This window comes from Erpetoichthys calabaricus, chromosome 4 (genome assembly GCF_900747795.2).
Source record: "Erpetoichthys calabaricus chromosome 4, fErpCal1.3, whole genome shotgun sequence".
In the NCBI taxonomy this organism is placed as follows: domain Eukaryota; kingdom Metazoa; phylum Chordata; class Cladistia; order Polypteriformes; family Polypteridae; genus Erpetoichthys; species Erpetoichthys calabaricus.
In genome coordinates this window covers 182144758-182162579 of record NC_041397.2, presented here as the reverse complement: position 1 = coordinate 182162579, position 17822 = coordinate 182144758, and the positions used below count along the sequence as shown (strand labels likewise).

Below are 17822 nucleotides of genomic sequence, written 5' to 3'. Positions count from 1 at the left end.
ATAGACAGGTGTGTGCCTTTCCAAATTATGTCCAACCAACTGAATCTATCACAGGTGAACTCCAATTAAGCTGCAGAAACATCTCAAGGATGATCAGGGGAAACAGGATGCACCTGAGCTCAATTTTGAGCTTCATGGCAAAAGCTGTGAATACTTATGTACATGTGCTTTCTCAATTTTTTTTATTTTTAATAAATTTGCAAAAACCTCAAGTAAACTTTTTTCACGTTGTTATTATGGGGTGTTTCTGAGGAATGAATTTAATCAATTTTGGAATAAGGCTGTAACATAACAAAATGTGGAAAAGGTGATGCGCTGTGAATACATTCCGGATGCACTGTACATCCTTTTTCCTTCTCGGTCACTATTTGTTTTTATTTTAATTACAGTTATACATGTTTATGTATGTATGTATGTATGTATGTGTGGAAGAAATTAAATTAGTAACCCTTTTCTTTCTTTTTTTTTTTTTACTATTCTAAAGGAGACTGTTGAACACCATTCCCTGGGTTTTCTATCTTAACATTTCAAGAATGTTGAAGATTTTCTCTCTTTTTTTTCCTTTTTATAGTTTAGGTTTATAGTAGATATATCCCTATTTTATTTCACATACACCGCTGCTGGGGGCTTGTTTGTTTTGGATGTGCTCTGTCTCTAGGTATGTCAGAGGACTGGGACTTTGTGAAGTGTGGTTCAGCCTCACGTGGGGAGGCAAAGCGGGGAGGGGGGTGGGGGGACTAGGTAGGGAGAGAACGAGAGCAAGCTATCTGTAATCTATTCTTTTAATCCTTGTAATTATAATTACCAACGTAACAACAGACTGCATGGCAATAACCCCTGGGAAAATTTCAAATTAAGGTCAAAGCAGTCTCACTTTTGGTTAAGACTACAAAATGACATAAAAAATTAAGAATCAATGTCTCCAAGACGGGACAGTTAATTTTGTGAGCTGGAATGTTAAAGGCCTGAACCACAAATTAAAAAGAAAACGTATTCTCTCACCTGACAGGTCTAAACGCTAAAATAGTAATTTTACAGGAGACCCACTTATTGAGCAAGGATCAGTTCTGGCTGAAAAAAGACTGGACAGGCCAAATGTTCCATTCCAGCTTTAAAAAAAAAACTAGAGGTGTGGGAATTCTCATACATTGAACAGTCTCATTTGTAGTATCAGATGTTGTATCTGATCCTGAAGGGAGATACATTATTGTTATGGGTAATTTATTTAATTGTAAAGTGATTTTGATAAATGTTTATGCACCCAATGTGGACGATGGGAAATTCACCCAAAATGTACAGTATTTGCATCCATTCGCAATGTGAACACTCATAAAATTATAATGGCTGGGGATGTTAATTGTGTTTAAAATCCAGACCTAGATAGATGTCATAACTCCTGTGGCAGGAGACCCAACACTGCAAAGACAATTACACAGGATGGATGGATGGATGGATGGATGGATGGATGGATGGATGGATGGATGGATGGATGGATGGATGGATGGATGGATGGATGGATAGATACTTTATTAATCCCAATGGGTTTGTAATTGACCACAACTTATCAGACCCCTGGAGATTTCTAAACCCAAATTCAAGAACATATTCCTTCTACTCACCAGTTCATCATTACTACTCAAGAATTATTTTTTTGTAGATAACCATTTCTTGCCTACGATTAAATCCTGCAAGTATGAAGCCATTGTTATTTCTGACCAAGACCCTCTTATCCTGGAGATAAAATCATTATGCCCCACATACTCATCTCACAGATGGCGTCTTAACCCACTTTTATTAGCAGACAAGAACTTTACAGAATTTATATCAAAACAAATCAGTTTTTTTCTAGAGACAAATGTATCCTCAGAGGTCTCTGCAGGGACACTCTGGGAAACCCTGAAGGCCTTCCTAAGAGGCCAGATTATCTCATATCTTTCCCACAGAAATAAACTTGAAAGCAAGCAGGTATCAAAGCTAACCAACGAAATTACTAGAATTGATGAAGAACACGCCAGGTGTCCAACTGAGGCTCTTCATAGGAAAAGGCAGGCTCTGCATTCAGAGCTCAACCTCTTAAAAACTAAAGAAACTGAACAACTCATTTTTAAATCAAGACATCATTACTATGAACATGGAGAGAAAGCTAATAAGCTCTTGGCTCAACAAATCCACAAGCAAGAAGTTCGCAATGCAATCCAAATCACAATCTAATGCATTTCTGGATGCATTACAGATACCACAAATAGATACTCTTAGTGCAGAGGAATTGGATAAACCTCTTGCGCTACCAGAATTACTAGATGCTATCAAGTCACTTCAGAGTGGGAAAGCAGCAGGCCCCGATGGCTACCCTGCCAAATTTTATAAGAAGTTCTCCACTCAGCAAGCTCCCCTTCTATTAGCAACATTAACAGAAGCTAGAGACAATAAAATTCTACCTCAAACTTATCGTCAAACATCAATCACCGTCTTTCCTAAACAAAATAAGGATGTATTACAATGTGCAGCATACAGACCAATTTCACTTCTGAATAATGACGTTAAAATACTCTCCAAAGTCCTAGCTAGAAGGATGGAGAAAGTGCTGCCTTCAGTAATATCACAAGATCAAACTGGATTTATTAAAGGCCGACATTTAGCATCCAATCTTCGACACCTGTTTAATGTAATATACTCACCCGCAAAGTCAAATATTCCAGAGATTTTATTATCCTTGGATGCAGAAAAAGCATTTGATATGATTGAATGGAACTACCTTTTCACTACATTGAAGAAATTTGGGTTTGGGCCAAACATTTGTGCATGGATTAAACTACTGTATACCAATCCAGAAGCTTAGTTTGTATTAACAACATTAATTCAGGCTACTTTAAACTAGAACGTGGTACCAGACAAGGATGCCCCTTGTCACCACTACTTTTTGCAATCGCCATTGAGCCACTGGCAGTTCACTTTCAAAATGCACCAGAGATTATCAGAGAAGGACTTGAACAGAAAATTTCTTTATATGCAGATGATATGGTACTGTATATCAGACCCACAAAATACTGTGCCTACAGTCCTAACAGCACTTACAGAATTCCAAAAGATTTCTGGTCTCTTTCCAGTGAATTCTCAAGCACACAATATTAGATTGGACACCTTCCCTTTTATCATCACAGATCAGTTCAAATATCTAGGGGTAAACATAAAGCTCTTTATCAACAAAATTTTGTTGTCTATATGGAAAAAAAAATCAAGCAAGACTTGCATAGATGGTCAACCCTTCATCTCACTTTAGATGGAAGAATTAACATTGTTAAGATGAATATCCTCCCTAAGCTTCTCTTTTTATTTCAAAATATTCCAATATACATCAATAAATCGTTCTTTAAGAAATTAGATTCAACCATAGCCATATTTATTTGGAATTCAAAACATCCACGTATCCAAAGAGCGACCCTACAAAGGTCAAAGGCAGAAGGTGGCATGACTCTGCCTAACTTTCAATTTTACTACTGGGCAGCAAACATACAACATATAAAAACCTGGACATTGACACAAATAGATGAACATATGCAGGCTTGGTCCGCAATAGAAATAGAATCCTGCAGTTCATCTTTATATTCCTTGCTTTGCGCCCCAATAAATGCAAATTATCGCCAATATACTAATAACCCAATAGTGCTTCACTCACTCAGAATATGGAACCAATGTAGGAAACATTTTAAGATAGAGAATCTTTTATCGTTGGCACCACTGCACAAGAACCATCTTTTTCAACCATCGCAAACATACGCAGTTTTTAATGTCTGGAAAACATTTGGGATTAAATCACTTAGAGATCTGTACATAGACAACGTCTTTGCATCCTATGAACAATTACATTCTAAATTTAACTTTCCAGCAACACATTTCTTTCACTATCTTCAAATTAGAAACTTTGTTAAACAGAACCTGCCTAATTTCCCTCATCTCCCACCTCCCTCTATAATGGAAAAAATACTCATCAGTTTCAAGGACTTAGACAGAATCTCTACAATATATAAAACCATTTTACAGTCCCTTCCTTTCAAAGATCCAAGAGGACAATGGGAAAAGAATCTCTCCCTCAACATATCAGAAAAGGAGTGGAAGGTAGCAATGCAGAGAATTCACTCGAGCTCCATATGTGCAAAGCATACAATTATTCAACTAAAAATTATATATCGAGCATATCTGTCTTGCTTAAAATTATCCAAAATGTTTCCAGGGCAAGATCCAACCTGCGAACATTGCAATCAAGTTCCAGCCTCACTGGGTTACATGTTCTGGGCCTGCACCAAACTAACATCATTTTGGACCAAGATTTTTAAATGCCTTTCAGACAGCCTTGGTGTCACAATCCCTCCTAATCCACTAACAGCTGTGTTTGGTGTAATTCCATAAGGGCTTAAAGTGGAGAAGGACAAACAAACTGTAATTGCCTTTACTACACTATTGGCACATAGACTTATCTTGCTCAACTGGAAGAATCCTAACTCGCCCCTTTTAAGTCAATGGGTAACTGATGTTACCTATTATTTGAAATTGGAAAAAATAAAATTCTCAATTAGAGGATCTGCGCAGAAATTTTTCCAAACCTGGCAGGATCTAAACAATAACATTTTAGAATAAGCTTTTAAAGCACTGAGGAAGCAGATTCTCTCCCTTTTTTTGTCTTCTCCATTTATCTATATTCACTTATTACTCTATCTATTTGCTTCTTTTTACTTGGTTTAAATTTTATTCTGCTGGCCATGCTCTCTTTCTCGGGGGGGGTAGGGTTGATTTGTTTTCAATCCTATTCTTGTAAAATTGATGTATTTGTATGGAATGTTGTGTGATTTCAATAAAAAAAAATTTAATAGAAGCACGCGGCGGATGAAAGGAAGGAAGAGAGAGAAGAAACAGAGGTTAATGGAGAAGAAAGCAGCAGCGAGAGCAGGCTCGTGAAAGTTTAACGTAGCTGGTAGGAGAGCCCCGAAGGAGTGTTTGGCCAACTCTCGGAGGGATGCTGTTGGAAGCGGTCGCTCCAGTTGAGCAGTTTTGTGGAGCTGGAATGACCAGTAGAGGAGTCGACTGGCCATTGAAGGAAGCGGAGTCAAGGAGGCTTTGGGTGTGTTGAGCCCCAGCGTGAATGCCCTGGCTCCAAGGGAAGGAACCCAAGTCTCGAACCGACTGGAGCCCGATGTAGCCGGGGATAGGAGGGCTACCAGACCAGAACTGAAGGGAGCTGCATCTTGCTGGTAGGGCGACTCCCCTGTTGTGAGGCCCATTAGGGGAAAAGCAGCGGAGCCGCCAGTAAGAGAGAAGTAAGCACCGGATTTTTAAAAAGACTGCCTCCAGCCATTGTTTTTAACCTCGTTGTTTTAAAGGATTTTTTTTCTATTGTGTTTTTAACCTCCACAGTTCACTTGTTTGGATGGATTATTTATTTAATGACTTATTTGAAGCACTTTACTATTTATTTGAAAACTTTGATTTTGTTGATTTTTTAATAAAAGCACTTAGCACTTTTTGCACCATCCCCTTGCTTCATGGTTGATGTCTTCACTGCCTAGCTCATCGGTGAAATTACCGACGGTGTTGGGTTTAAGGGCTCCCAGAAGTAAGATGGGAGCCCTCGAACCCGCACCGTCACACAGCTTCAACAAATATTCAACATTATCAATAATAATCGATTATTAAAAACACTGTCAACAATCACTTTCATCGACTTGTTGGTTATGTCATTAGGCTGAGTATGCTGTGTGCCGAATTGCATCATTACTCTGACCTCGTATGACACGAGAGCACAATGGAGACGCACTAACATTTGAATAGGAAACATACAGTTCTAGGCTCTGTGGAGGAGTAAGACTCACCGTAACCATTGTAAGTTGAATGTTAACTTCAGCATTATGTGATACAAATACATAACACATGGTTTGCTAGGTTAGGCATAATGATAGAACTTTCAGTTTGAAGTGAAGAATAATTTGAGTCATAGTCCAGCCCCATATCTTCTTCTTCTTCTTCTTTTGGCTGCTCCTGTTAGGGGTTGCCACAGCGGATCATCTTCTTCCATATCTTTCTGTCCTCTGCATCTTGCTCTGTTACACCCATCACCTGCATGTCCTCTCTCACCACATCCATAAACCTTTGCTCAGGCATTCCTCTTTTCCTCTTCCCTGGCAGCTCTGTCCTTAGCATCCTTCTCCCAATATACCCAGCATCTCCCCTCTGCACATATCCAAACCAACTCAATCTCACCTCTCTGACTTTGTCTCTCAACCGTCCAACTTGAGCCGACCCTCTAATGTACTCATTTCTAATCCTATCCATCCTCGTCACACCCAGTGCAAATCTTAGCATCTTTAACTCTGCTACCTCCAGCTCTGTCTCCTGCTTTCTGGTCAGTGCCACCATCTCCAACCCATATAACACAGCTGGTCTCACTACCATCCTGTAGACCTTCCCTTTCATTCTTCCTGACAAAAAAAGGTTTCCAAACACAAAAAAAGATGAAAGATGATGCAAAAAGCTATGAGCTTTCAGTTAAAATAAACTTAACATATCACACTGATGAAACCACTTGCTTTGCTGTAAATGGAAAACAGTTTGGACATTCCCCTAACATATCACAACTAATTTCAAACATTACTGCGGACAAAAAAAAAAAAAAAAAAGTCATGATCATACAGCAGATTCTTCTGTGGTGTTGTGGTAGTCAGATATTTACATGATGTTTTGCCAGTAAACCTTCTTTTTCATAGAAACTGAAAAAAAGCTTAAGTTACATGTTTAATTTTTGAAGTATAGATTTAGTGTGATTCTGAACATAAAGAAATTACAAGTTTAGTTAATTGAAAACAGTTGTGTTTCTAAGGAAATCTTGTGTGTGTGTTCATTACGTAACCAGAAGTGTTACTAAGTGTTTAATTTCAATTTATTACTATTTATCTTGAATGTATTATTATATAAATGTTGTATAAAAACTTTTAAAATATTAAGTAGTTCATTAAAAAAAAAATGATGAAAATTTTATACAAATATGTTTATTTGGTGAAAAGTTCCATTTCATGTATTTTGTGTTTAATTTCAAATGATTTTTTCAAATGACTTTAAATCCAACTAATCAATTGATCAACAAAACAATCACCAGATTAAATCGATTACCAAAGTAATCATTAGGCATCAGCCAAATAAGTTAATGTAAATATAAGAAACACAGTCCTCGAGTCTCAAATCTGCAGCCTTCCCAAAAGATAGTCCATTATCCAGGGCACCATTGACTCATCCACCTACATATCTGAGCTTACCCCTTAACAGTGATGGAGGGATGGTATGGAGCACTGCAGAAATCAAAAAACATAATCCTCACAGTGCCTCCAGCTTTGTCGAGGTGAGAATATGTTTTGTGGAACAGATAGATCATTGCATCCTCCATTCCAATCTTTGTCTGATAGGCAAACTGCAACGGGTCCAGGTGGTCTATAACTTTAGGACTCATATACTCCAGAACCAGTCTCTCAAAGGTCTTCATGTTGCAAGACATACAATGCCACTGGTCTATAATCATTAGGTGAAAAGGTACCAGCCTTCCTTGGAACAGGGAAAATGTTTTCCCACAGCAGTAACAGTTTCTGGAGCCTTGAGACAGACTGAACAGGTAACAAAGGACACCACAAAGTTGGTCAGCACAAGCCTTAAGAACTCAAGGACTGACTCCATCTGGTCCTAAAGATCAAATAAGGAGAGAAAAACTCCAGTTGTGGACAGCCCTTACAAATGGTCAGTGGTAGACTCTTCACTGGCCATTCTATTTTATGTGATAGGAGTTGTTGATGTGGTAGGGATGGTGTGGGAAGACTGCTCATTGGAAGAAGGTGACAGCGAGAGGATAAATCTATTAAAAAATTGGTTCAGGGTGTTCGCTTTATTCACATCCTCATCTGGCCATGAATTGCTCGAGTCCAGTAATTATGCCCTGTCCACTCCAGATATATTTCACATATATTTCATGTTATTCTGACAGAGTTTGTATTCTATATTAGCTTTGTAAGCATCCTTTCCTTCATTCAGCTTTTTCTTAAGCACTCACTGTGTTCCACATAGCCTGCAATCCGGATTACCCTCGGAGAATCACGCCACATGGCTGTAGTACTGCAACTGACTCTCCTACACAATGCAGGTAATGTACCTAACTAAGGACTCCATGAGCAACTGCTCATTCGACACGAAGTCAAACCAGTGGTACCCAAGGATTCTCCAAAGATATACAGTACCAAAGGAGTCCAGTCCACATCTCTGGTCATTGGATTGTGTCCAAGTCTCACAACCATATAGCAAGACAGGAAGTATCAGGACTGTAAAGACTTGGACCTTCATCCTTTTGCATAGATATCGGGAGCACCACACACCCCTTTCCAGTGACGTCATGAACCCCCATGCTCTCCTAATCAGTCTATTGACTTCATAGGAAGAATCACAAGAGACATTTAATGTCACTGCCAAGGTAAGTAAATCTCTCGACAAGGTCGACATTCTGTCCACAGACAGACACACTGCTGATGGCTACGCCCAAGAGCTCATTAAAGGCCTGGATCTTGTTTTTTATCCAGGACACTCGTAAGCCAAGACACTCAAACTCCTCGCTCAGTCTCTTGAGAGCCCCGATCAGAGCCTACATTGACTCCGTGAAGATCAAAAAAAACAACAATCTTCATGGTACTGCCAGCAAGTGAGAATAAGCCTTGTGGAGCAGACAGAGAATTGCATCCTCTACACTACACCAATTTTGGACACACCATGTTGAAATTACAACACTTTTTCTGCATAGGTCACCCCATTTCAGGGCACCTTAATGTTTCAAACAATTGGCATCATACTTGTTTATGAGTAATCAGGTGTGTTTCACTGCTTCACTAGTGCAAGTATAAGATATCTAGACTTACTCCTACCAGTTGAAGTTTGCAGTTACCATTGTTCTACATGATGACAAGAGCTGTGCCAATGAAAGTAAAAGAAGTCATGAGGCTTGACAACATGAATAAAACCATTAAAAAGACATCAGTAAAACATTAGGATTACCTAAATTAACTGTCTGGACATGCTTTGCATGTCCTGCTATTCTGTGATGGATTTCTCCCCTCCCCCTATAGTGGACCAGTAACATCACTTCAAGAGAGTCCCACCAAATCAACAGAATGCAGGTTCAGGTGTAGAATACACACTCAACCTACTAGAGGTAGTAGCAAAGAAAAAAAAATGAAGACAAAACTGATGGTCATTATAAACAAAGTTGCATATTCTCTCACTGGCACACAATTACTGAGTCCTTTTATGCAACACATATTTCAACAAAAGTTTGTCAAGAAACTCTGCTGGGGATCCTAAAGCAATATGTATTTATAATGCCTCACTGTGACTGCTCTCTTATCTTTAGTCAAGTCAGAGATTTTAACTTCTTTTTCTGGAATTCACACATTAATTCCAAATCTTTTAGTTATCAGTTGAGTTTCGCTAGGGTTGTTCTGCTTTGCGTTATATTTTTTATCATGCAGCTGCCCCTCTAGATTGCACATTTTTCGACAATAAATTCATAACTTGGAAGCAATGCTACCAGCAAGATCAGTGACCATAATATAATTACTCCCAGTCTTTTGCCCATTTACAGGGGAAATGTATATTAAGGACCATAAAGAGAAAAGCCAAGCAAAATGACACCTTTTATTGGTCTACTAAAAAGATTACAATATGCAGGCTTTCGAGGCCAGTCTATAATCATCTGATTTATGATTTTCTCACCTCTTGAGATGCCATTAATAAGGCACTCAATGGAAAACAGCCAGAACCTTACAAACCATTGGAGTGGCCATCGTTTATCATGGACTTCAAGCATATGAATTTCTGATATTTTGATCTTGAGAATTTTTGGTAACTTACATCAAATATATATACAAATCCAACTGATTATTTTCCCCAAAACCTGGTAATCAAAGGTAAATAGACTACAAGCAGTGACATTCAAACATAACTTAGTTTAAGCGCATGCTCCAGTGTTTAGACTCAAAAAGGACATCAACAACATTGCTGCCAGTCTGGCACTGAAGACCTCTAAAATGCACAGCATGAAAAGGAATTGTGTTAACCACTCTACAAAAGGTACTTTCACCTTTTAAAGTAGGTTTTGAAATATTGTTGGTAATCTATGCAGTTATCCCTGTATTTCTCCATTACAATTGCCCAGACCCTGGAACATGTGTTACATAATTGCAGTTACATACTCTGATGTTTAAGTTACATTTTTAATGTACAGATACAATGCAACTATGCAAGTACACTTGTTGTTACACTTTAATTATATAAATTGTGGAATAACAACTGAATACTGTGCCGGAGTCAGGAGGCAGAGGACAGAGCTTGTGGGAGAGGAGTGGAGGTAGCAGAGAAGAAAGGAAAAGAAGGACTATGAGCATTGTTGGGGATTTGTGCATTGTGTGGTACTGTAAAAATCAAGGAAGAAAATTAAACGTGTGTGTTTTTGAGACTTCTGTGTGTCCTGTGTCTGTCTATAGTAGGGCTGATATCCACAATACTTAACTATAGCGTTACATTGTATTACACACTAAGTATGGAACAATAATATAATTAGACTGTAATTATACAGGTAATTACAGTGTTATTACAGACACATACCAATGTTCTTGATAAGTCCAAGCTTAATGTGGAAAATTATAAAATGTTCACAAACAACAATAAAAACATTTGAATTCTGACTTTAACTTTTAAAAACCTATAGACCTTAATAAGGATTTATATTCTAAATATGCAGTCAAAAAAAGATTTAACTCAAAAACGATAGGTGATAAAAAATACCTGAGTACATTTCTGAAATCAGTATGGAATATTCATTTTCAAACTGCAAACAGAAAGGCCTACACTGAAGACCTTCCTTTAGCGATATGTGCCCAAGCACATTGATTTGAATACTACTGCATTTGCGAATTTCAATTATTAGCAGTAGCAGTTTTTTTTTGCTGTCATACTTCTAAATTCTAAAGCAAATTTTCTGAATATTCAAGTCTAAAACTCATTTGTACAGATTACAGGACCTTTTGTGTTAGGTTGTTAGTCTGATTTAAGACTAGGAAGTAACGTGTCCCTCAAAATTCAAATGTTTGACCTATTTCACTAAAGCTTTCAAAGCATCAATGTTGATCATTAGAAACCAATCAATCATTTAACTACTTATTAGAACATATTCTGTACAATGTAACAAAAAACAACTTACAAAAGCAGGGAAAATTACTAAATTAGCAGTGTGCTGCAATCCATTTCAGAGGTGTCCTTTATTTGTATTCCTGACACTTATAACATGGGTGGGGGAGTTGTAACCCTACTTCAGCATGTGTAGAAGTGAAGGGCAGGAAGAGAGCTTGCACACCAAGAAGACTGCCACTTGTAGCAAGTGGTCCTATCACAGGGATTTCTCATATTGGTCTCTGCAAACTGAAAGCTTCTTTGCATCTTTCCAAACTGAATATCACTACTTCACTGCATAACAAAACAAATTTGTGGATTGCAACAAATGGGACCATCACATTCAAAGTGCAGATGCCTGAGCACACAGTAAAACTGCATTATTTGTAAAATCAGCAAAATACCAGTCACTGACAAGCCAAATGCATTTGAAGAGCAATAAAAGAAATAACACTGGCTGGTTGTTCAGTTAATAACGTCTCTATAATCACTCTATAATCAAAAAGGGAAGCAATATTGTACCACCTCAAACATGTCCTAGAAAATGATATCCATATAATATGAAAAAAATAAGCTAATGAGAAGACAACAATTATACTACAAGACCTGTATTCTGTAGAGGCTCAGAAGCAAAGCTGCTGAACTACAGTACCCTCCATAATGTTTGGGAAAAGACACATTTTTTCTTGATTTACCCTCCTGGTCCAATGTTTAAAATTACAAATCTAACAATTCAGACATGATTAAAGTGCACATTTTTTCGTATTATCACTAAATCAGACTCTGAATTGTCGGAATCCTATTTTGATGAAAGTGATCTGGAAATGTAGGTCAAAAATGAAAGTGAGGAACCGCCATCAGCTGATCGCTCCACAGCTGATCGTGGTGCTGATGCACCTATGGCAACATTCGCCTGGGAGGACAGACACGATGACAGGACGTACAAACCATATTGCGTCTTACTGCAACTGCCACCTGCGCGCACCTGTCTCACAGCCCACCGTGCATTCTTGCTGGCTGTCGATGCGCTGCTGCTGCAAACAGGCAGCGACAGCAGGCAAAACAGGCAGCAACAGACGTTTTATGTTGATTTGTGTGTGAAACCATTGCTTTGTATGGTTTTCAGAAAACTGAGTTTTTTGGAAAAAAATATTAGCCCTCAAAGAGTTGCTACTGAACATAGACCGATTATGCTGCTCCCTGATAAAAGAAAATGTTTCTGCTGGTATCTGCTCAGATAAAAAAGAAAATAGATTTAGAAATGTTAACTTGCTGTTGCTCGGAAGGTGCCAGTTATAATGTTATGATCATGGCTCTGGACTCTGAGGGTAACTTGTTTTTCTATAACAAACTAGATAAAACATTAATGCCCTGGCAGAGGCAAATAGCTTTGGTTTTATATTTGATTTGATTACATTAATGTTTAAGTTAAGATTAACAAGAAATATTTTACCTGCTACTATGTAAAGGGAATACTGCTGTTAAAACACACCTCATTTGTTTAAAGTGTTTGCAAACCAAATACACGCAATACACTACTTTTGAGTTCATTATTGAATTTTGCACATAACAATGGGATTGTTGTGATTAGGGAATCCATTCCCGGGAATTCGGGAATCCTGGGCTCCCGGGGATGACACAGTACACGGGCATCACACATGTGAATGGTTTTAGAACAACTGACACTTATTTTTAATGAAACTACTGCAATATGTTGACACAAATAAAAGACTAACCTTATCTACAAGCAGTTCTTGCTGTCTTATAAGTACATGTATCTAGTTAGCTGCAGTAATAAGAGCGTAGAAAGCACAACGTATCCAGCGTGCGGTCGTCCAGGCTAGAGTGCACCTTCATGTAGAGTATGCCAGCCGCTAAGAAAGCACGCTCTGCCTCCACTGAAGTAGGCGGCACAATCATCAGATACTGATACACTTGTTCTAAACAACGCCTGCGCTTGCCGTTGCTCTGAAACACCGCCATTTCAGCTTTTACTGATGCATCCAGTTTCTTGTCATCATTCTGTGATGGCAAGTTTCTTGGCACAGATAATGCGGATGAAACAGACTGATGCATTGCAATTTCAAGTTGCTGTTCAAAGCTGTTGTCTGATGAAGCGCAAGCTGCAGTAAAGTCGCCACCTTAATTATTTTCAACTATAACTCTGTTATTTCTTGATCAATTTTTACACTTTTACACACTATACATGCGAGCTTGGCCGTTCCCGTTTTCCCGGGGAATTACAGCAGTTTCATTCCCGGAAATGCGGAAATGAAAAATGTCCGGGAATCCCAGGAGTCCGGGAATGGATTCCCTGGTTGTGATCGTCTGTGATTAAAAATTTTGATCGTTGCCCAGCACTAATCTATTATAAAAAAAAAAAAAAATCCTGGCAGAGAATGACTAGGGGGACAAGACGTGATCTTCACGTGAAGATCACAGAAGACACTTAAAAGACCCACGAGATGAAAGAGATTAAGGTCCCGTGAGACGCTCTGTGGCCAAACATGAGACCAAAATCAAACTATTTGGCCTCAATACCAAATGGTACACCTGGCAGAAATCCAATGGAGCTCACCATCCACAACACACCATACCTACAGTGTTTCTCTGCTGCAGGGCCTGGGGCTCTCGTTAGGGTAGAAGGAAAATTGGATGAGGCAAAACACTGTCAAATTCTTGAGGAAAACCTGCTACCCTCTGCCAGAAAGTTGAAAATGGGCAGAATGTTCACCTTTCAATACGACAATGACCCGAACCACACAACAAAATTGACCACACAGTGGCTGAAGGAGAAAAAAAGTGAATGTCCTCATATGACCCAGTCAGAGCCCAGAACTAAATCCCATTGAAAATCTGTGGAAAGATTTGAAGATAGCAGTCCACCAACGCTCACCATCCAATTTGACCGAACTTTAACAGTTCTGTAAAGAAATGGGCAAATATTGCTCAATCTAGATGTGCAAAGCTGACAGAGAAGTATCCAAACAGACTCAAGGCTGTCATTAAAGCAAAAGGTGGTTCAACAAAATATTGACATTGGCGGGGTGATCCTTTATTAATCTCAGTATGTCTTGTTTTTAATTTTTTTATAATTTTTCTGAGCTGTAGCTGTGATATCTTTCATTTGGATGTTATAGGTTTCATTGAGTAAGTAAAGCTGGGAAGAAACATTTTTGTGTGTGTTTTCATTTAAGGCTAAAGCAAACAAAAATGGGAATATTTCGAAGGGGGTGATTCTTTTCTATACCCACTTTGTGTGTGTGTGTGTGTGTGTGTGTGTGTGTGTGTGTTAATATATATATCTGTGAAGAGAGACAAAGAGACACTTTCACATCCCGCGAGATGGAGAAGTCACTTCATACTTACAACCTTTGGAAGCATGTCCCTTGATACACAAGCAGAGCAGGTTTGAGATAATGGAAGTAGGAAATTTCAAAAGTCTCAAAAAAATGAGAGTAAAAATTGCATTAGCACAAACAAATGGAAAATATTACTCGGTGAAATAACGGAACAGCGAAAAGAGACCACAGACTGTTTGAGGATGTCTGGGGCACAAGAGAGACAAGGCATTTTAAACGTTCGAAGCGCTGCATGGGGCACAGCAGCAGCAGCAAGCCAGCAGCTATAATATATTAACACACACACACACACCAAAGAATGTTTACCACTAAATATTCCATTCAAATATCTCTGCCTAACATACATTTTGTAAACTATATACAGAAGCAGCATAACTAAAAACATACACAAAATACATTATCATACTGGGTATAACATACATTTTGTAAACTATATACGGAAGCAGCATAACTAAAAACATACACAAAATACATTATCATACTGGGTAAACATGCTGGTGAACAGTTAGATGAAGCAACTATCTTTTGCTTCAAGCTTGAGAACTGGTGAACAATTGTCCAGAGTATGCTAATATAACCTTTCTCCCTCAAACTATGTCCAACAGCCAAAACGTTAGTAATTTCAGACAAAATACTTTGATATCAGTACTGTTTCAAGAAGAAATCTTGCATTAAAGTAGCTGATCCTAGGGGAAAAAACAGAGTAAAACTGCTAATTAGTGAATATGGGATACATGAGGGGGTGGCTGAGAAAATCACTTTGGTGTTCACCTAAGCAGACTGCTTATTATTTTGTCACAAAGCTAATGTGCTGACGTAGGGAATGTAAAATACAGACCTGAGGGCAAATATAGCTATAGCATAGTATCTACCCCAACAAAATAATAATAATAATAATGTGATGACCAGCAGTCTAGTGATTCCAGCAAGAGACCTAGGCTTATATTAAAAAGTAAAGGCATTTCATAATCTGTATATAAAATTATTTATTTCACATAAATCATATAAAAGAAATGTCCACCTACATTATTTGCCTCTTACATTTAATCTAGACCAGATAAAATCATTCATGTTATTCAGTCAATTGATAAATTGTCACCACATATTGTACATTAACAAAATAAACTTTGTACTTCAATTTTAAGTTATTACGAATCATATGAGATTGACCTGATGGAATAAACCCTTTAACAAATGGACTATTGCCATTATGTCTTGACATATTATGCAAAACAAAAATATTTGCTTCTGTGTACTAAGAAGTTAGAAAGCTTCAGCTTGTGATAGTACGTTAAACAACAAAATAGACAAAGTACCAATCGCCAGTTAATACCAAAGTTCTAATCGGGTGTTTTTTTCGTGGCTCCGATTGCCTGCAACCTATATTGAATGAAATACTTCCCACACTTTGTTGAGCAATATACTAAGTGGGGACCAGGTAATAAATCAAAGTATGATCGTCGCCTAGACAAATACGGAGGCATGCACGTGGAGCACTTTCCTGTACATACAAACGCTTGATCAGTCTTACCTGCAAATCGGTCTTGAGCCATTTGGAATCAAATCTGGCCTGAGCGTTCAGGGACAACAGACAAGGCATTTTGCCCCCAGACCACCTCTTGTTCTCTCTCTTCACTCAATCTCCAGGCTGCCAAATGTTTGAGCCAGTCCTGTCGACGAGAGAACAAAGTCAAAGAGCATTAAACTGACTGGGTGTGACAATTAATCAACGTGTTTGTAAATGTAGTCACGTAAGTGAAATTCAGATTTTAATTCTAAGTATCAAATTTTCTGAGATATACTAGGTGCAGAACATACTAGCACGAATCAAAGCTTGAATAACAGTAACGGAAAATAAAAGTAACGGAAAGTCTGACAGCAGTTCATTTCTTTGCAAAACATTAGCAAAAATATAAAAAAATCATGTTATTACGTAAAATTATTCTGATATTTGTTCTTCAGTTTAAACTGTTGAACAGGCCACATATCCTCAAGAACTCTAATAAGAGGGAAGCACTATAGTTGTACAGAGGTTAAAAAAAAACTGCCATGAGCCTTAATATACCAAAAGCAAGCTCCCTTGGTTACCAGAACACACGCGACGAGAAATGGGGTCAAGCAACCCTGTCCATTGGTTGTCGCAGTCCAGCGTCCTATACACCGAACACACCGGCGCCATAACTGACAGCTCTGTACACCGGCATTGAAAACACCCTGGTAATCCCGCGGCGATAAGCAGGAAAAATGCTGAAGCACACCAAGCCGCAACAATACTATACCTGCTCCGAAGAACATCACTGTACTGGATCTCCCATGACTTCGTTTGGCTATTGCTGCGTCTGACACTGTCACCGTGGATGCGCTGCTGCACCCTTCTCTCTAATACGCAGAACACCCGTCAACAGTGGCCTTTAGCAACTCACAACGGAAAGGCTCCACAACGTGAACAAGGGCGCACCAAATGTCAAGTTTCTGTAACACTGCCCCACTCACCTAATCAGTTCACCGGCCCTTCCTTTCTTATTCCGTCTCTCTAGTAACTACCCGTGCAGCATTTTAATCTCATCCATGTTGGACTGTGAACGACATTTCGTTTGAGCCAATTAGAAGCTGTCGTCCTCCTTCTTGGGCGGGGTCACAACTTTTGCGTCAAGGTTGGTAGAGTCCAGTGGAGGCGGGAAGTAGAAGTCATCCAAAATTAATTTAAAGCGACCGCCATCAATTACTGTGCTGTATTTTAACCTTGGTCTCCTGGAACAGTGAACGACATCCCGGAATAGCCAATTAGCAGCTAGTGTCTCTCTTTTGGGTAGGGCTAAACGAATCACGTCAAAGGCAAACATGGTAGAGAGGCTGGTGAGGCTTGGCGAAGAGGGGTCTGGAGAGCGGAACTGGAATGAAAGACACCGCCTACAAACAGTCGCAGAGTTCCTTTTATCATTGTATATCACTGTCTTCAGTATTATTATGTTCAGGTCCTATGCCATGTGTATTCAGCTGTTCATCTGTTAAAAAATCCGTCCCCAGTGGTTCTATATTTATCCCTGACGACTTTAATCATTTCTCACAATAGATGTATAACATTTCTGTAAGTTATTCAGTTTTCTCTAACCTGTTTGTGAGTAATCAGAAATCCGTGTTTGTTCACAGTGTTTGGCACTGTAAGTTCGTTATACGAAGTACGACTAACGTATGTTTGTATTTATATAAATGTAG

The 17822-nt window shown here is 38.7% G+C and overlaps 1 protein-coding gene across 5 annotated transcripts in view; it reads right to left on the bottom strand.

Moving 5' to 3' along the window:
- herc2 (HECT and RLD domain containing E3 ubiquitin protein ligase 2) overlaps window positions 1–17191 on the bottom strand; it is a 488151-nt gene extending 470960 nt beyond the window's left edge. For 4 of the 5 annotated variants that reach the window (XM_051927043.1, XM_051927046.1, XM_051927045.1 and 1 more), the window contains exons 1-2: window positions 16886–17187; window positions 16138–16276 (exon numbers count right to left, since the gene is read on the bottom strand). In XM_051927043.1, coding sequence (XP_051783003.1) covers window positions 16138–16206 — 69 coding nt within the window. In that variant the 5' untranslated portion in view covers window positions 16207–16276; window positions 16886–17187. Of the gene's footprint in view, window positions 1–16137; window positions 16277–16885 lie in introns of all 5 variants that reach the window. The other variant, XM_051927044.1, reaches the window with a different exon arrangement.
- Window positions 17192–17822: the final 631 nt, after the last annotated feature.